The sequence below is a fragment of the Schistocerca gregaria genome, chromosome 2 (assembly GCF_023897955.1).
Source record: "Schistocerca gregaria isolate iqSchGreg1 chromosome 2, iqSchGreg1.2, whole genome shotgun sequence".
NCBI lineage: Eukaryota > Metazoa > Arthropoda > Insecta > Orthoptera > Acrididae > Schistocerca > Schistocerca gregaria.
In genome coordinates, this window is record NC_064921.1 from 236,465,946 (window position 1) to 236,486,926 (window position 20,981).

The window sequence follows — 20,981 nt, forward strand, 5'->3', positions numbered from 1 at the left end:
GGCTACGGTCCCGCACACCGTTAGGCCGTCTTCCGCTCACGCCCCAACATCGTGCAGCCCGCCTCCAGTGGTGTCGCGACAGGCGTGAATGGAGGGACGAATGGAGACGTGTCGTCTTCAGCGATGAGAGTCGCTTCTGCCTTGGTGCCAATGATGGTCGTATGCGTGTTTGGCGCCGTGCATTCGACCGAGGCACACAGGGCCAACACCCGGCATCATGGTGTGGGGAGCGATCTCCTACACTGGCCGTACACCTCTGGTGATCGTCGAGGGGACACTGAATAGTGCACGGTACATCCAAACCGTCATCGAACCCATCGTTCTACCATTCCTAGACCGGCAAGGGAACTTGCTGTTCCAACAGGACAATGCACGTCCGCATGTATCCTGTGCCGCCCAACGTTCTCTAGAAGGTTTAAGTCAACTACCCTGGCCAGCAAGATCTCCGGATCTGTCCCCCATTGAGCATGTTTGGGACTGGATGAAGCGTCGTCTCACGCGGTCTGCACGTCCAGCACGAACGCTGGTCCAACTGAGGCGCCAGGTGAAAATGGCATGGCAAGCCGTTCCACAGGACTACATCCAGCATCTCTACGATCGTCTCCATGGGAGAATAGCAGCCTGCATTGCTACGAAAGGTGGATATACACTGTACTAGTGCCGACATTGTGCATTCTCTGTTGCCTGTGTCTATGTGCCTGTGGTTCTGTCAGTGTGATCATGTGATGTATCTGACCCGAGGAATGTGTCAATAATGTTTCCCCTTCCTGGGACAATGAATTCACGGTGTTCTTATTTCAATTTCCAGGAGTGTATATTATACAGAGCTCCTAATGTTTAAAAACGATGCACAAATCACAGCTTCATGTTTCATAACAACAAAAACAAGTGAATTGCTGGAAACGGCTTGTGGCCTTTTCTACCGCGAATTCCTTATTGTGATTATAATATCAGTCACTAGATTGAAACATGAACAGGAAACATCAGATCTTCCTAGGTACTCGGTGCACCGGGTACAACACTCTCCTCTACTTTTTACTCAGAGGTGATGTTCACGTATAGCCTTACAGCTACTGTTGATTTCTCTAGCCAGGAACTGATGCCCTAGATATACTCTATATGCCCTGCTCGCCGTTCTGTTCGCAATTTTATAAGCACCTTCAAGCTGCCTGTTTTGATAGCACGAAAATATAAATGTGAAAACCACCAAATTCGGTACTTTAGCATTATGAATGCGCAAATTAGTATGGCCGCTGCTCAGGTTTACTTCTGCCAGCCAGTCTGACCTCGGGCTGGGCTAAAGCTGAAGGTGCCAACAGGAACTACATTCCACTAACAGTAAAAATTATTTAGGGTATAATGGCACGTACCTGGCTTGGGGTGATAGGAGAAAACTGAACGGGCGCTATGTTAATTTGCGTGCTAGAAATGTTAAATGCGAGCATATAAAGTTTAAATGATACACTGCATTAAAGATCTTTTCGAAATGTGTCGCTTTTTGTGCGACCTGTTGTGGAAACAGGTTGAGAAGTCTGACGGCACTGAAAATTTTTTTACCTCTGTTCCATTTTAAAACGGCTTAGTGACGGATTTATTATTGTGGCAAGTTCGATGATGAAACATGATGCACTAGACGTAATATCAGACCTATTTGCCCTACTGCCATATTCTTCGATCTCTCATCACAACAAGTGTTAGCATATCAGGGGCGTAATGTCTTCGAAGCGACCTTACAAACATGTTTTGTTCCTACAAAGTTTCAGCAATGTTAGGTTGCATAGCAATTTTTTCATCAGTTAATAAGATCTGAGTAGCTATAATATCAATTTTTCCTTTTTCAATTAGTGGAATAAATGTGATGTGTGATATCAATAAGCGCAAGGTTCAAACAACTACATACATACTTTTTTACAGTGCGTATTCGACAGTAAAACTGAGACAAATGTTTCACATACGCCTAAATATCTAACGAAAATGTTGAAGGAAGTTCCCGTAGTAGACAAGAAATTGTTTCTTTATATTCTTCGCAACAGTAAACGAACTAGTTGACATCACCAGCATAACAATAACTATTTAATGGTTACTAGACTGCCGTAATGGTTACAACACTGCTGTTATTATTATTATTATTAGTGGCAGTAGTAAGAAACAAAGCATTTGTAGCCTGAACTCTTCCAATTTCTGCTATCTCATATGTGAGTGGTCAGCAATCAACTGCAGTAACTATTTAATGGTTACTAGACTGCCGTAATGGTTACAACACTGCTGTTATTATAATTATTATTATTAGTGGCAGTAGTAAGAAACAAAGCACTTGTAGCCTGAACTCTTCCAATTTCTTCAATCTCATATGTGAGGAGTCAGCAATCAACTGCAGTAACTATTTAATGGTTACTAGACTGCCGTAATGGTTACAACACTGTTGTTATTATTATTAGTGGCAGTAGTAAGAAAGAAAGCATTGGTAGCCTGAACTCTTCCAATTTCTGCTATCTCATACGTGAGGAGTCAGCAATCATCTGCAGTAATTATTTAATGGTTACTACACTGCTGTAATGGCTACTACACTGTCGTTATTATTATTATTTTTATTAGTGGCAGTAGTAAGATAGAAAGCATTGGTAGCCTGAACTCTTCTAATTTCTGCCATTTCATATGTAAGAAGTCAGGAATCAATTGATTTACAAACAGTATGTGTAGGGCACTCATTTTAACTTGGTTGACTTTAAATGGAGGTGCAGGGCGTGGATGAAACGAGTGCCACTAGGGAAAGGAGTGGTTCGGCGAAGACGTGTTTTGTAACAAGTGACTACCCTAAATGTGGATAGTTAGCTTTCATTTCTGAGGATTCGTAATACCACTGAAAATCGCTTCATCATTCTATAAAAGGGGTTGTTAGAAATAAGAAATACCAACTGTGTCGTTGACTCTCTAGTTTGTGGTCAAATAACACGCTCACTCAAACTAAATATCATTTGCCTTTCACCATTTTAAAAATAAAACTTTCCAAAGAAAAATCTTGATCATTGCGAGTGTGATAATGTGTATATGTGTAAGGGGGAAGGGGGAAGGATTGTCCTAGCTAATATCTGACTTCACTCAGAGGGTAATGGTCTTAGAAAATTATAAACCACTGATCGACGTGAATCAGAACAGAAACTTGGGATGAATTTCAAGAGATGCACAGAACTAAAAGATTTTTATTTTGAAAGAACAAGCCCATTTTAAAAGTAAATCTCTTTCACAATCATGCACATAAAAAACTCGCTTTGATTTTTACATTTACTTTTATCATCACAGTTTTCAGTTACCTTTCACAAATGTTCAATGTGCCCTCCACCGAACGCACGGCAAAGATCCAAACTTTACTCAAACTCATCCCACACAATCGGAAGCATGTATGGAGTTCCTGTATTCGCTGCTGCTACTACGCACAGTCGCACTTCACACACAAGTATTACAAGAGGGCTCATAGACAGACACTTCCCACAAGCAATGAAATATCACTGAGAACAGGCGACCACGGGGGCCAGTGACAAATGCCCAATCGTACGCCCCTTACCAATGCATCACGTATACAGCCGAACACTCGACAAAACGCGTGCAGCACAGTTGCAGCTGTAGTGCATCTGCTAAAACGGAGAACACAAAATTATTTTTGTTGCTGGGCTGTTGGAATCTCGTTGTGACTTTACCGAGAAAGCTAGCAAGCCGCAGCAAGGAGATCACTACCAGCAGCCACACAATGCAGCAACTTACAATTGGCCCCAGACTTAACATCCAGTTCCGATGTGAAAGTTAAAATTCTCCCCAAGATTCTATCCTCATTTATGTGAAATATACGGCGAATTGGATGAATTTTTTGGAATACCCTGCAGAATACAGTAGATAGATATACAGGGTGTTACAAAAAGGCGCGGCCAAACTTTCTGGAAACATTCCTCAGATACAAATAAAGAAAAGATATTATCTGGTCATGTGTCCGGAAACGCTTAATTTCCATGTTAGGGCTCATTTTAGTTTCTTCCACCTACGCTCAATGGAACACGTTATCACGATTTCATACGGGACACTATACCTGTGCTGCTAGAACATGTACCTTTACAAGTACGACACAACATGTGGTTCATGCACGATGGAGCTCCTGCACATTTCAGTCGAAGTGTTCGTACGCTTCTCAACAACAGATTCGGTGACCGATGGATTGGTAGAGGCGGACCAATTCCATGGCCTCCACGCTCTCCTGACCTCAAACCTCTTGACTTTCATTTATGGGGGCATTTGAAAACTCTTGTCTACGCAACCCCTGTACCAAATGTAGAGACTCTTCGTGCTCGTATTGTGGACGGCTGTGATACAATACGCCATTCTCCAGGGCTGCATCAGCGGATCAGGGATTCCATGCGACGGAGGGTGGATGCATGTATCCTCGCTAACGGAGGACATTTTGAACATTTCCTGTAACAAAGTGTTTGAAGTCACGCTGGTACGTTCTGTTGCTGTGCGTTTCCATTCCATGATTAATGTGATTTGAAGAGAAGTAATAAAATGAGCTCTAACATGGAAAGTAAGCGTTTCCGGACACATGTCCACATAACATATTTTCTTTCTTTGTGTGTGATGAATGTTTCCTGAATGTTTGGCCGTACCTTTTTGTAACACCCTGTATTTCCAAATTGAACATTGCACTGTGAGGGAATGAAATAGCACAAAAATTAAAAACAGTGTTGAAAAATAAACCAACAGAAGCTATGAACAGCGGTAAAAAATTAAAAACTTAGTTCAAAAACAAGGATCCAGAAACTAACACCTTAATTGGCAAGTATTAACACTAAATTCAGCGAAAAAATAGCATCGTAACTGGCCGTAAAATAAAGCGATGATTCTTTCTGTCCCTCCTCATCACTTTTCCATTACCGTAGCTCTTTCGCAGACAAGTGAACATTCCGTCCAACAGAGTCCATTGCGTCAAAGTACCTTCTTTTTGTCGACTACGTACCAAGGGTGTGATAGAGGAACCATGACATTTGCTGGTCGCTGCCCACCTCAAGCGATCGCACTTAGGACCCGTGCAGACGTAGCAGCACTTTTTAGCAGCGCTGCCGAAGGCAAATGCGGCAGATGTACGAGCGGTTTCACACACAGACGCCGGTCGGAGTGGCCGAGCAGTTCTAGGCGCTACAGTCTGGAACAGCTCGACCGCTACGGTCGCAGGTTCGAATCCCGCCTCGGGCATGGATGTGTGTGATGTCCTTAGGTTGGTTAGGTTTAAGTAGTTCTAAGTTCTAGGCGACTGATGACCTCAGCAGTTAAGTCACATAGTGCTTAGAGCCGTTTGAACCAACACACAGCCACTGAACGGTGGCGCTTCCTATCGACTCGGTGGTCTGCTTCGTCGCGAGCGGCGACCACACAGAGTTGCTCCACTCGTGACTATGCAGGCAACGTAATGGTAGCGTTCAGACTGCGTCACAGTCATACCACTCTTTCTAACGGGCGAGTGCAACGTTGCTAACCAGCGTATCCCTTGTGCAATAGCTACTGCAAAGAGGGAGTGGTAAGTATGGCGTTGGACAAGGGAACAAAAGCACCAGACAACAATACAGAAATGTTACCATTGAAATTAAAAAGTGGCCTGTCATATGTGATCTGAAACAGCACGATTACTGCAAAGAGATTGCAAAGTAGAATGCTTGGAAGTCCATCATGGGGGCATTAAGAACGAATTTCATTGGCATGTCCACAACAGAGACAATTTTCTCGGTAAGAAAAGTAATGTTTATTTCCACTAAATATCCAAGTACAGGAAATACAAGATGTATCAAAAAGAATCACCTGATTTTGAAAAAAAACGTAACATATTATATTAGAACAAATAAGCCCTCGGTCACAAATACACTCCTGGAAATTGAAATAAGAACACCGTGAATTCATTGTCCCAGGAGGGGAAACTTTATTGACACATTCCTGGGGTCAGATACATCACATGATCACACTGACAGAACCACAGACACATAGACACAGGCAAGAGAGCATGCACAATGTCGGCACTAGTACAGTGTATATCCACCTTTCGCAGCAATGCAGGCTGCTATTCTCCCATGGAGACGATCGTAGAGATGCTGGATGTGGTCCTGTGGAACGGCTTGCCATGCCATTTTCACCTGGCGCCTCAGTTGGACCAGCGTTCGTGCTGGACGTGCAGACCGCGTGAGACGACGCTTCAGCCAGTCCCAAACATGCTCAATGGGGGAAAGATCCGGAGATCTTGCTGGCCAGGGTAGTTGACTTACACCTTCTAGAGCACGTTGGGTGGCACGGGATACATGCGGACGTGCATTGTACTGTTGGAACAGCAAGTTCCCTTGTCGGTCTAGGTATGGTAGAACGATGGGTTCGATGACGGTTTGGTGTACCGTGCACTATTCAGTGTCCCCTCGACGATCACCAGAGGTGTACGGCCAGTGTAGGAGATCGCTCCCCACACCATGATGCCAGTTGTTGGCCCTGTGTGCCTCGGTCGTATGCAGTCCTGATTGTGGCGCTCACCTGCACGGCGCCAAACACGCATACGACCATCATTGGCACCAAGGCAGAAGCGACTCTCATCGCTGAAGACGACACGTCTCCATTCGTTCCTCCATTCACGCCTGTCGCGACACCACTGGAGGCGGGCTGCACGATGTTGGGGCGTGAGCGGAAGACGGCCTAACGGTGTGCGGGACCGTAGCCCAGCTTCATGGAGACGGTTGCGAATGGTCCTCGCCGATACCCCAGGAGCAACAGTGTCCCTAATTTGCTGGGAAGTGGCGGTGCGGTCCCCTACGGCACAGTGTAGGATCCTACGGTCTTGTCGTGCATCCGTGCGTCACTGCGGTCCGGTCCCAGGTCGACGGGCACGTGCACCTTCCGCCGACCACTGGCGACAACATCGATGTACTGTGGAGACCTCACGCCCCACGTGTTGAGCAATTCGGCGGTACGTCCACCCGGCCTCCCGCATGCCCACTATACGCCCTCGCTCAAACTCCGTCAACTGCACATACGGTTCACGTCCACGCCGTCGCGGCATGCTACCAGTGTGAAAGACTGCGATGGCGCTCCGTATGCCACGGCAAACTGGCTGACACTGACGGCGGCGGTGCACAAATGCTGCGCAGCTAGCACCATTCGACGGCCAACACCGCGGTTCCTGGTGTGTCCGCTGTGCCGTGCGTGTGATCATTGCTTGTACAGCCCTCTTGCAGTGTCCGGAGCAAGTATGGTGGGTCTGACACACCGGTGTCAATGTGTTCTTTTTTTCCATTTCCAGGAGTGTATAAAGTCAACATTGACCAGGTTTCGACGCTAGTATGAGCGTCGTCTTCAGAATTAGACTAACTGTTCCAAAACATATTAGGTATATAATACATTAATAAAATTGAAGTTTGTACTGACAGGAAAATGCAGTACTTACAAGTCGCACATCAAAAAAGATGTAAGCCGGAAAGGCGACGTCATGAATAGTTGTGAGATGGCGAGCCAGTAAGGGCTGCCCGTACTGTGAACAAGGGTTGCAACAAGACTAGAATCTTGTTGCAACTCTTATTCACAGTACGAGCAGCCCTATTCATGACGTCGTCTTTCTGGCTTACATCTTTTTTGATGTGTGACTTGTAAGTGCTGCATCTTTTCCAGTCAGTACAAACTTTAATTTTATTAATGTATTATATACATAATACGTTTTAGAACAGTTAGTCTAATTCTGAAGACGACGCTCATAGTAGCGTCGAAATCTGGTCAATTTTGACTTAATATTTGTCACCGACGGCTTATTTGTTCTAATATAATTCTGACACGGTCACTGAACCTTAGCAGCTATGTTCAAAATTTTACGTAACTATTATATTATTTGAGGTATGTGCGAGAACAACTCTTACTGTTGGAAAGAGCAAACTTTCGAGTTCTACGTGGTTCCCGATAGGTAGCAGCAGTGTGCGTCCACTTCAGTCCTAGTAAAAATGATGTAGAGACAACAGAAAGCGTTTTGTTTTCTGCGTTTTGCGCAGTGCGGTAAGTAATAGCTGTTCGGCGTGACTTTTGTACTAGGTATGGTGTGGGCCATCCTGCAGCACAGGGCCTTAGACGGTGGCACGAACAATTCCGAGAAACAGGTTGTTTGTGTAATGGCAAATCGCCGGGCCGTCCGCGAGTGTCTGACACAGACGTCGAAAGCATCCGCCACAGTTTCACAAGCAGTCCGCAGGAATCCGTTCGCTGTTCAGCTCGACAGCTCACCATGCCCCCGAAGTACGTCTGGTGCGTGTTGCGTCGACGATTACACATGAAACCATACAAATTTCAGCTACTGCAAGCTCTTCGTGAAGGTGACAAACAACAACGTGTGGAGTTCTGTAATTTCGCACTTTGCAAGGTGCAGAATGACCGTTTTCTTCCACGCTTAGTGTTTAGTGGCGAGGCAACATTCCATTTACATGGGAAGGTGAGAATATGGGGTACGGAACAACCACATGAAGTTTTACAACATGAGAAGCCCTCTCCAAAGTTTAATCTGCTTTGAACGTTATCACGCGAAAATGTGTATGGTCCATTTTTCTTTGCCGAGAACACTGTTACAGGAAGCACATACCTCAATATACTTGAGAACTTTTCTTTCCCACAGATATACAGTGATTCGAACGACTTCATTTACCAACAGAACCGCACACAGCCACACTGGCATCTGGAAGTGCGTAAATTTTTAAATCGATCTGTTACTGAGCGATCGATCGGTCGCACTGGACCAAATGATTCAACCTTACATTACTGTCCAAGATTACCGGACCTGACTGCATGTGATTACTTCTGGTGGGGTTTTATAATAGACTTCGTTTATGTGTCTCTGTTAGCAACAAAAATGAGTGAACTGAGACATACCAGTAGCTGTGGAAGGTGCAACACAAGACATACTCCCTGCAGTGTGGGAACAATTTGAAAACCGCATTGACATAAGCCTTACATCTCAATGGGGGCATGTAAAACACATACAAAATTCACTGCATATGTTTATTAGCCCCCCCCCCCTCCCCCCATGAACCATGGACCTTGCCTTTGGTGGGGAGGCTTGATTGCCTCAACTATACAGATAGTCGTACCGTAGGTGCAACCACAACGGAGGGGTTTCTGTTGAGAGAGGCCAGACAAACGTGTGGTTCCTGAAGAGGGGCAGCAGCCTTTTCAGTAGTTGCAGAGGCAACAATCTGGATGATTGACTGATGTGGCCAAATAACACTAACCAAAAAGGCCTTGCTGTGCTGGTACTGCGAACGGCTGAAAGCAAGGAGAAACTACAGCCATAATTTTTCCCTAGGGCATGCAGGTTTACTGTATCATTAAATGATGATGGTGTCCTCTTGGGTAAAATATTCCGGAGGTAAAATAGTCCCGCATTCGGATCTCCGGGCGGGGACTACTCAGGGGGACGTCGTTATCAGGAGAGAGAAAACTGGCGTTCTACGGGTCGGAGCGTGGAATGTCAGATCCCTTAATCGGGCAGGTAGGTTAGAAAATGTAAAAAGGGAAATGGATAGGTTAAAGTTAGATATATTGGGTATTAGTGATGTTCCGTGGCAGGAGGCACAAGACTTTTAGCCAGGTGAATATAGGGTTATAAATACAAAATCAAATAAGGGTAATGCAGGAGTAGCTTTAATAATAAATAGGAAAATAGGAGTGCGGCTAAGCAACTACAAACAGCACAGTGAAAGCATTATTGTGCCCAAGATAGACACGAAGCCCACGCCTACTATAGTTGTAGAAGTTTATATGCCAAATAGCTCTGCAGATGATGAAGAAATTGCTGAAATGTATGATGAGATAAAAGAATTTATTCAGGTAGTGAAGGGAGATGAAAATTTAATAGTCATGGGTGACTGGAATTCGATAGTAGGAATAGGAAGAGAAGGAAACGCAGTGGGTGAATATCGATTGGGGCTAAGAAATGAAAGAGGAAGCCGCCTGGTAGAATTTTGCACAGAGCATAACTTAATCATAGCTAACACTTGGTTTAAGAATCATGAAAGAAGGTTGTATACATGGAAGAACCCTGGAGGTACTGACAGATTTCAGATACATTATATAACGATAAGACAGATTTAGGAACCAGGTTTTAAATTGTAAGACATTTCCAGTGGCAGATGTGGACTCTGACCACAATCTATTGGCTATGAACTGTAGATTAAAACTGAAGAAACTGCAAAAAGTTGGGAACATAAGGAGATGGGACCTGGATAAACTGAAAGAACCAGATGTTGTACAGAGTTTCAGGGAGAGCATAAGGGAACAATTGACAGGAATGGGGTAAAGAAATACAGTAGAAGAAGAATGGGTAGGTTAGAGCGATGAAATTGTGTAGGCAGCAGAGGATCAAGTAGGTAAAAGACGAGGGCTTGTAGAAATCCTTGGGTAACAGAAGAGATACTGAATTTAGTTGATGAAAGGAGAAAATACAAATATTCAGTAAATGAAGCAGGCAAAAAGGAATATAAACGTCTTAAAAGTGAGATTGACAGCAAAATGGCTAAGCAGGCTTGGCTAAAGGACAAATGTAAGGATTTAGAGGCTTATCTTACTAGGGTAAGATAGATACTGCCTACAGGAAAATTACAGAGACCTTTGGAAACAAGAGAACCACTTGCTTGAATATCAAGAGATGAGATGGAAACCTAGTTCTAAGCAAAGAAGGGAAAGCAGAAAGGTGGAAGGAGTATATATACAGAGGCGATGTTCTTGAGGACAATATTATGGAAATGGAAGAGGATGTAGATCAAAATGAAATGGGATATATGATGCTGCGTGAAGAGTTTGATAGAGCACTGAAAGACCTAAGTCGAAACAAGGCACCGGGAGTAGAAAACATTCCATTAGAATGGAATGTTGACAAATCTATACCATCTTGTGAGCAAGATGTATGAGACAGTCGAAATTCCCTCAGAATTCAAGAAGAATATAATAATTACAATCCTAAATAAAGCAGGTGCTGGCAATTGTGAAAATTACGGAACTATCAGTTTAATAAGTCACAGCTGCAAAATAATAACGCGAATTCTTGACAGACGAATAGAAAAACTGGTAGAAGCCGACCTCGGGGAATATCAGTCTGCATTCCGTAGAAATGTTGGAACACGTGAGGCAATACTGACCCTACGACTTATCTTAGAAGAAAGATTAAGGAAAGGCAAACCTACGTTTCTAGCATTTGTAGACTTAGAGAAAGCTTTTGACAATGTTGACTGGAATACTCTCTTTCAAATTCTGAAGGTGGCGGAGGTAAAATACAGGGAGCGAAAGACTATTTACAGTTTGTACAGAAAGCAGATGGCAGTTATAAGAGTCGAGGGACATGAAAGGGAAGCAGTGGTTGGGAAGGGAGTGAGACAGTAGCCTCTCCCCGATGCCATTCAATCTGTATATTGAGCAAGTAGTAAAGGAAACAAAAGAAAACTTCGGAGTAGGCATTAAAATCCGTGGAAAAGAAATAAAAACTTTGAGATTCGCCGTTGACGTTGTAATTCTGTCAGAGACAGTAAAAGACTTGGAAGAGCAATTGAACGGTATGGACAGTGTCTTGAAAGGAGGATATCAGATGAACATCAACAAAAGTATAACGAGGATAATGGAATGTAGTCGAATTAAGTCGTGTGATGCTGAGCGAATTAGATTAGAAAATGAGACACTTAAACCAGTAAAGGAGTTTTGCTATTTGGGGAGCAAAATAACTGATGATGGTCGAAGTAGAGAGGATATAAAATGTAGACTGGCAATGGCAAGGAAATCGTTTCTGAAGAAGAGAAATTTGTTAACATCGAGAATTGATTTAAGTGTCAGAGGTCGTTTCTGAAAGTATTTATATGGAGTGTAGCCATATATGGGAGTGAAACATGGACGATAAATAGTTTAGACAAGAAGAGAATAGAAGCTTTCGAAATGTGGTGCTACAGAAGAATGCTGAAGATTAGATGGGTAGATCTCATAACTAATGTGGAGGTATTGAATGGAAGTGGGGAGAAGAGGATTTTGTGGCACAACTTGACTAGAAGAAGCGATCGGTTGGTAGGACATGTTCTGAGGCATCAAGGGATCACAAATTTAGCATTGGAGGGCAGCGTGGAGGGTAAAAATCGTAGAGGGAGGCCAAGAGATGAGTACAGTAAGCAGATTCAGAAGGATGTAGGCTGCAGTAGGTACTGGGAGATGAAGAAGCTTGCACATGATAGAGTGGGATGGAGAGCTGCATCAAACCAGTCTCAGGACTGAAGACCTCAACAACAATAACATGTTTATTAGTTTCAGAAATATAGACGTGCTAAAACGGATGATTCGTTTTGCTATAGCCTATGTTGTAATATCTACCATACTTCACAAACGAAGTACATGGAAAGTTTTATTTCAAGCAAATATCTCACCTGCATGCTAATCATAATTTCAGATTTGTTGTACATTAAAGTCATTTCCATGTTCCTTCATTCTTGAAGTAATCTTCAATTTTAGTTCGGATGCATTTAATAGCGTTTCCAGGTAAAAGGCTGTCTACCGGCATCTCATCCTCTAGTCCAGCAACACAAGACGTGTCCTTAAATTTACGCATATCTTTTTCTCTGACAAAGTTAGGCAGAAGACAGGAAGTTTCCATTGTAGTTTCTGTCGTATCTTGTTGAACATTTAATGAAATATCCTCCACTGACTGCTCAGTGTCTTACACGAGGTGAGCAGAGTTTGCAGCGCCGCTAACGCCTCTTTGCAGCACCACTAACGCGTGCTGGAGCGCCACTTAAACGCTCGCTAGGAGCACCACTAACGTCGGCGGAAGCGCTGCTTACGAACCACTGAACAACGCTGCAAAGTGGCCCCGCGTGAAGCCAGGCCTGAGCACTGGATGTTGAATAACACACATTTCCCGCCTTGCCTCGCTTCGAGATTAGCGCCGTAGCTCTTGTCTCTTGTGTGCTCCGCTGTCTGTGGCTTTTTCTTATTTGCGATTGTACAGTACGTTAATAGAACGTTACTTTTGTAGATGAAAATCAGTCATGTGTACCTGAAATTATAACTTGCGTCCCGTAAGTCATTACTACCACTCAGTTTCGCAAAGAAGGAGATAAGCCTGTGCGATTTCAGCCTAAAACACTTGTAATTTAAGCGTGGAGTCATCTCGTCTTGTCAGTCAAGGAACTGTGGAATCTACCTGCTGCTGGCTTGACGACTGATATAACAGCTACAGAATGAATTAGCAAGATATCAGAAGTCAGTAGTCGCTTAATGCGACATTTTGATCTTGCTGCTATTGTCAAAGCCAGCATAATGTTCAGCAAAATTAATACAGAAGCTGCGCAGAGTTCGTGCGAGCATCAGTGTGTTCGTCAACAACAAAAGAAAATAAGGCAGAACACGTCAACTGTTACAAATAATTCGTTCCACAAGATAAACAAGTAAATGAAACAATCGATGCGAAATATCAGGAAGCTTCGCATTGTCCAGCACAGTTGGACATTTCCATCGTACCTTACAGATTTACTAGGCACGTGGTTTTGCTGAAAATAAGCCGGCCGCTGTGGCCGAGCAGTTTTAGGCGCTTCAGTGCAGAACAGCACTTCTGCGACGGTTGTATGTTCGAATCCTGCCTCGGGCATGGATGTCCTTAGGTCAGTTAAGTTTGAGTAGTACTAAGTCTAGGGGACTGATGACCTTAGATGTTCCATAATGCTTAGAGTCATTTTGATCCAAAGAAATTCTGGTCGTATGTAAAGGATGCTAACGGCAATGCCTTCTCTACGAGATAACAATTGACAACTGTCGATGACAAAAACACAACGTTCCGAAAATCCTTCAGCGAAGATGACGACGTAGACATTCCAGAAGTCTAATCAAGAACAGCTGCCAACATCAGTACCTCGGAGGTAGATAACCTCAAAGTAGTGAAGCAACTGAAGTCACTCAATATAAGCGTATACCGGCCCAGAATGTATACAAGTTAGGTTCCTTTCAGATTATGCTGATGCAATAGCTCCATACTTAACAACGTTGTACAACAGCACGCTCGACGAAAGATCGGTACACAAAGACTGGAAAACTACGCAGGTCACAGCAGTATTCAAGAAAGGCAATAGGAACAATCCACTAAATTACAGGCCCATGACATTAACGTCTGTACGAATCAGGATTTTGGAACACACATATATTGTGTTTGAACGTTATGAATTATCTCTAAGAAAACGGTCTACTAACACACAGTCAACACGGATTTAGATAACATGTTTCTTGTGAAACACAACTCGATCTTCACTCACATGAAGTGCTGAGCGCTATCGACAAGGAATATCAGGCTGATTCCTTATTTCTTGATTTCCAGAAAGCTCTTGACACCCGAATGTCTCAAGCAGCTTGAAGGGAAACTGCCTGCTTATGGAATATCGTCTCAGCTGTGCGACTGGAAACGTGATTTCCTGTCAGAGAGGTCACAGTTCGTAGAAACTGACGGAAAGTCATCAAGTAAAACATAAGTGATTTCTAGCGTTCCCCAAGGTCGATTTATAGGCCCTCTGCTGTTCCTTATCTATATAATCGATTTAGGAGATAATCTGAACAGACGTCTTGGGTTGTTTGCAGATAATGCTGTCGTTTATCGTCTAGTAAAGTCATCATGTTGCGAATGGATTGAAAAAAGATATCTGCATGGCGCAAAAATTAGCAGCTAGCACAAAATAATGAAAAGTGTGAGGTCATCCACTTTAGTGCTAAAAGAATCCGTTAGGCTTTGTTACACGATAAACCAATCAGATCTAAAGGCTAAAAATTCAAATAAAAACCTAGGCATTAAAATAACGAAGAACTGAAATCGAAAAAGACACATAAAAAATATTGTCGGGAAGGCTAACCGAAGACTACGTCTTACTGGCAGAACACTCATAAGATGCAACAGTTTCACTACAGAGACTGCCTACCCTACACTTGTCCGTCCTCTTTTGGAGCACTGCTGCGCCGTGTGGAATCCTTTCCAGCTGGGAGTAACGGAGTACATCGAGAAAATTCAAAGAAAGGCAGCACATTTTATATCATCGATAAAAAGCGGAGAGAATGTCATGGATATGATATAGGATTTAGGATGGACGTGATTAAAACAAAGGCGTTTTTCGTTGCGGCAGAATCTTCTCACGAAATTTCAGTCACCAACTTCCTCGTCCAAATGCAAAAAATATTTTGTTGACAACGGCCAACATAGTGAGAAACGATCATCATTAAAAAAAATAAGGGAAATCATAGGAAGATATAGGTTTTCGTTTTTTTCCGTGCGCTGAGAGTGGAATAATAGAGAATTATTGTGAAGGCGGTTCTATGAACCCTTTGTCAGGTACTCAAGTGTGATTTGATGAGTATCCTCGTAGACATAGATATAGGTTTTCTCTTAATCTCTTTATTCTCTTCGATTTTGAAGCTAAACATGCTTCTTGCTTCTGATCTGTTTCATTTCTTCACTGTTGTGTTTCCTTCTTGTCAGTTCACCCCTGGCAAGATCTTATATTTTGTATATCGGCGTCTTTTATATGTTAATCTTGCGTAACATAATAAAATTCCAGTTTACAGACTTTCCCCTACCTTTCTGCAATTCACTTTCACTTCAATTTTATTTCACTTTCTATTATTTCTCACTTCTCCTTGATCCACATTAATCGGTTTACAAAAATATAGTGGTGCATGTATCGCGCCGCCGTCTACATATACCCTTCTGAGCTGGAGCATATAAAGCGTATCACCAGCACAATGGGATAACGGAACAACGGAGAATATCCTGAAACATTCCGAAGCATTCTCAAACATTCTGGAAATTTTCAGAATGACCTGAAACAATCTCGAAAGCTCTGGAAGATTCTGTAACGTCCTGGAAGATTCTACGACTTTATTCAGCTTTCAGGCCAGTCGCAGCCACTTCGGCGTTCGATTCCCAGCTGCTTCCCTTAAGAAAACCATTGGTGGAACGCCGTGATATCTTCGAATCCAACCCCTATAGTTCCAAACAGAAACCTTCTTAATGGGTGGGAGATGGAGGGTTAACTACCACGTAACGCCCGTGGTCCTGCAAAACTGGTTGCGAAATTTTGCGGCACGCACTGACACACCATACTTATATACAAATCGGTGTCTGTACGCCGTAAAGAAATTATATTACGAGAAGGAGTTCAGCGGCCTACAGAGGTTGAATTAAGTGAGTGGTGAAGGTTGAAAGTTTGTGCCAGACGGAGACTCAAATCCGTATGCTCCGCTTCTCTAGAATGTTTGCTTTAGTGGCCTCGGCCATCCGGACACACTTCCCATTCGACGCAAAAATCACTACAAATCAATATAAATAGGGCGAAGATGGTTTTAGGTATTTTCAGTGCGGGTGACCATACGAGGTGCGACAATAAAGTAATGAGACTGATTTTATTTGCAAGATGTGGCAACCCTGCAGGCTTGCGTTGGCACAATATCGTGGACCTTGGTCTACAAGCTGCTTCTAGTCCAGGTGGCACATCGATGCAACTGCTCAGTCATGAGTTTTGCTGTAACAAGTTAACACGTGTTTGTGTCTCTCGTCACAGAAATGGAACCGCATAATATTGCACAACGGTCTTTTTGTGTTAAATTGGATGAAAACGCGACGACAACTTACGGTAAGCTTCAGAAGGCTTTTGGAGAGGAGGGTATGTCAAGAGCTCAAGTTTTTCGTTGGCATAAAATGTTTAGTGAAGGCAGAACGAATGCTGAAGATGAAGATCTCGTGGACGACCATCAACCTCACGGACGGATGTCAACTTGGCCAGGGTGCGTGAACTCGTACAATGTGATCGAAGATTATCCATGAAAATGATTGAAGAAGATGTGAACATCAAACGAGAAACGGTTCGTCTAATAATAACAACTGAAGATCTTAGTATGAGAAAGATTTGTACAAAAATGGTCCCCAAAAATTTCACACCACAACAGTGAGAAACATGGAAAAATGTGGCAGCCGAAGTGTTACAGCAACGGGACATCAATCCACAATTGTTGAGCCGTGTTATCACTGGTGATGAATTTTTTTTTCAGTATGATCCAGAGACAAAACGCCAATGGTGCTCAAAGGGATCACCCAGACCAAAAAAAGCTCGCATGTAAAAGTCAAAATTGAAAAGCATGCTTGTGTTGTTCTTTGATTCCAAGGGAATTGTTCATCAACAGTGGGTATCTCCTGGACAAACAGTTAACCAATATTACTAGAAAGAAATTTTAGAAAGACTTCGTAAACGAATTTTTCGTGTCCTTGCCAACATTGCTGATAATTGGATTCTGCATCGCGATAATCCGCCATCCCATACTGCTCTGTCAGTACAGCAATTTTTAACCTCAAAACAAATTTCAAACAACAAAATATGTCGAAAAAGCTGAGACGAAGGTCTTGGATGATATTATAGGAGATGAGTTCCAGATATGTTACCATCAATGGCGGAAGCGCTGGAAAAAGTGTGTGCAATCAAAAAGGAACCTCTTTGAAGGAGACAACACTGAACTTGACTAAAACGATAAGCAACATTTTTTTCACATCAGTCTCAATACTTTATTGTCGCACCTCGTATCTTCCAAACCCCTGCTGGACTTAGTGATTGCGGCCGGTCGGAGTTGCTGAGCGGTTCTAGGCGCTACAGTCTGGTACCGCGCTACCGCTGCGGTCGCAGGTTCGAATCCTGCCTCGGGCATGGACGTGTGTGATGTCCTTAGGTTAGTTAGGTTTAATTATTTCTAAGTTCTAGGGGACTGATGACCACAGCAGGTAAGTCCCATAGTGCTCAGAGTCATTTGAACCAACTTAGTTATTGCTACGAGCATTGGGGTTAATGGACCTCTGCTTGCACGTGACAGGTTGAGAATTTGGGTTGGATGGGAAGCCTACGAAGATAGCCAAGGGGGTTAGGGCAACCGTTCTAGAGAAGTGGAGTATCCGGGTTTGAGTTCCTGTCCAGCACAAAATTTCAACCTTCATCACTGATTTATTACAGTGTCTCTAGGCAGCGGAATTACTGACTTCTCATAGTGCAACGAGACACCTATTTTTATTATTGTATTGATTATTGGTCGTATCTAAGTGAATTAAAATTTGATACGGGCATACGGTACTACATAAGTAGATAAAAAAGGAACAGTGAGCACGAAAAAAGAAGAAAAGAAAAAAAAACTGGTTCCAGAAAAGGACTGGTCGCCAGTGAAGAAATGGTTGACAAATGTGGACCTCTGCACACTAGGAGAGGGAAATAGTGCGGTACTCACTCTCTGTGGCTCTCTGGCGGCTGGTGCAACAGGAAGTCGTTGAAGACCACTTGGACGCGCTCCTTGCCGCGCCCCTGGAAGTCGTAGCGGCAGTGGCTGCCCGGCGGGTAGGGGTCCGGGTAGCCGGGGGACGACACCGAGCCGTTCTTCACCAGGTCGCTACTCAGCGTCACGTCGCAGTTGGACGCTGTGGGCACACCAGGCAGGAAGGCGAGCGTCAGCGTAAGCCTCATCAACTGCTCGGTTTGCCAGCCTGCTATGTGAAGTATCCAAATGGTGTCAGCAAATGCAATTTCTGATAACTTCTCACGGTCAGTATTACAGTGGTGTCGAATCTTCTAAAGGACGTCAAATCCTATGTTAGGAATTATTCCTTTACAGCTGCCTGCAAGTGGTACTGAAGCAAAATCTTTTGCAGTACCACTTGAAAATGGCGCGAAGACCGAAATAGCAGTTGCGAAATATATAATAACTACAGTCGAAGGCAAATACACTCCTGGAAATTGAAATAAGAACACCGTGAATTCATTGTCCCAGGAAGGGGGAACTTTATTGACACATTCCTGGGGTCAGATACATCACATGATCACACTGACAGAACCACAGCCACATAGACACAGGAAACAGAGCATGCACAATGTCGGCACTAGTACAGTGTACATCCACCTTTCGCAGCAATGCAGGCTGCTATTCTCCCATGGAGACGATCGTAGAGATGCTGGATGTAGTCCTGTGGAACGGCTTGCCATGCCATTTCCACCTGGCGCCTCAGTTGGACTAGCGTTCGTGTTGGACGTGCAGACCGCGTGAGACGACGCTTCATCCAGTCCCAAACATGCTCAATGGGGGACAGATCCGGAGATCTTGCTGGCCAGGGTAGTTGACTTACACCTTCTAGAGCACGTTGGGTGGCACGGGATACATGCGGACGTGTATTATCCTGTTGGAACAGCAAGTTCCCTTGCCGGTCTAGGAACGGTAGAACGATGGGTTCGATGACGGTTTGGATGTACCGTGCACTATTCAGTGTCCCCTCGACGATCACCAGAGGTGTACGGCCAGTGTAGGAGATCGCTCCCCACACCATGATGCCGGGTGTTGGCCCTGTGTGCCTCGGTCGTATGCAGTCCTCATTGTGGCGCTCACCTGCACGGCGCCAAAGACGCACACGACCATCATTGGCACCAAGGCAGAAGCGACTCTCATCGCTGAAGACGACACGTCTCCATTCGTCCCTCCATTCACGCCTGTCGCGACACCACAGGAGGCGGGCTGCACGATGTTGGGGCGTGAGCGGAAGACGGCCTAACGGTGTGCGGGACCGTAGCCCAGCTTCATGGAGACGGTTGCGAATGGTCCTCGCCGATACCCCAGGAGCAACAGTGTCCCTAATTTGCTGGGAAGTGGCGGTGCGGTCCCCTACGGCACTGCGTAGGATCCTACGGTCTTGGCGTGCATCCGTGCGTCGCTGCGGTCCTGTCCCAGGTCGACGGGCACGAGCACCTTCCGCCGACCACTGGTGACAACATCAATGTACTGTGGAGACCTCACGCCCCACGTGTTGAGCAATTCGGCGGTACGTCCACGCGACCTCCCGCGTGCCCACTATACGCCCTCGCTCAAAGTCCGTCAACTGCACATACGGTTCACGTCCACGCTGTCGCGGCATGCTACCAGTGTTAAAGACTGCGATGGAGCTCCGTATGCCACGGCAAACTGGCTGACACTGACGGCGGCGGTACACAAATGCTGCGCAGCTAGCGCCATTCGACGGCCAACACCGCGGTTCCTGGTGTGTCCGCTGTGCCGTGCGTGTGATCATTGCTTGTACAGCCCTCTCGCAGTGTCCGGAGCAAGTATGGTGGGTCTGACACACCGGTGTCAATGTGTTCTTTTTTCCATTTCCAGGAGTGTATGTCTCTCAAAAAGTCAGTTTAGTTTCAAATACTAAGGCCAACAAAACGTCGCACCACGAGGGAACTGTGCAAATGTGACGTAAATCGGTAGATGTACATCTACAGACAAACACGTCTTCGCTCAATTCTAAGCGTGACTTATAACTGAAGACAATTCTACTCCAGTCAGTTTCAGGCCGAAGACGTGTCTGGAGACGCACCAGAGAGTAGGAGGATACCAACCTGACCGTAGCCTGCTATATAGCCCGACAGACAGTAGTGATGGTCTAGGGGGTCGTTTCTTTTCATAGCAGGACTCTTTTGGTTGTCATCCTCGGAACCCTCATTGCAGAGTGGTACGTAGACGATATTCTATGCTCCGCTTTGTTGCCCTTGATGGCAAGCCATCCTGCCCCTACATTTCAGGAAGATAATGCCTGCCCGCACACAGCGGGAATTTCTACTGTTTGTCTTCGTCCTTGCCAAACCATGCTTTAGCCAAAAGGTCACCGTATCTCTGCTCAACTGAGAACATTTGGAGCATTAGGGGCAGCACTCTCTAACCATCTCAGGAGTCGATGTAATGCATCAAATGGACAGTATTTGGGACGACATCCCTCAGGAGGACATAAAAAAACTGTCAATCAATATCAGACCGAATAAGTGCTTGCATAAGAGCCAGAGGTGGACCAACGCTTTACTGACTTGCTCAGTTTGTGAAGCTCCTTCCCTTGAATAAATCATCCAATTTTTCTGAATCTGCAACCATTTGTT

At 44.5% G+C, this 20,981-nt stretch overlaps 1 protein-coding gene across 1 annotated transcript in view; it reads right to left on the reverse strand.

Moving 5' to 3' along the window:
• Positions 1 to 20,981, reverse strand: part of LOC126336767 (suppressor of lurcher protein 1-like) — a 4,187,167-nt gene that overhangs the window by 186,341 nt on the left and 3,979,845 nt on the right. The window contains exon 10 of the mRNA XM_050000778.1: positions 18,313 to 18,499. Coding sequence (XP_049856735.1) covers positions 18,313 to 18,499 — 187 coding nt within the window. The remainder of the gene's footprint in view (positions 1 to 18,312; positions 18,500 to 20,981) is intronic.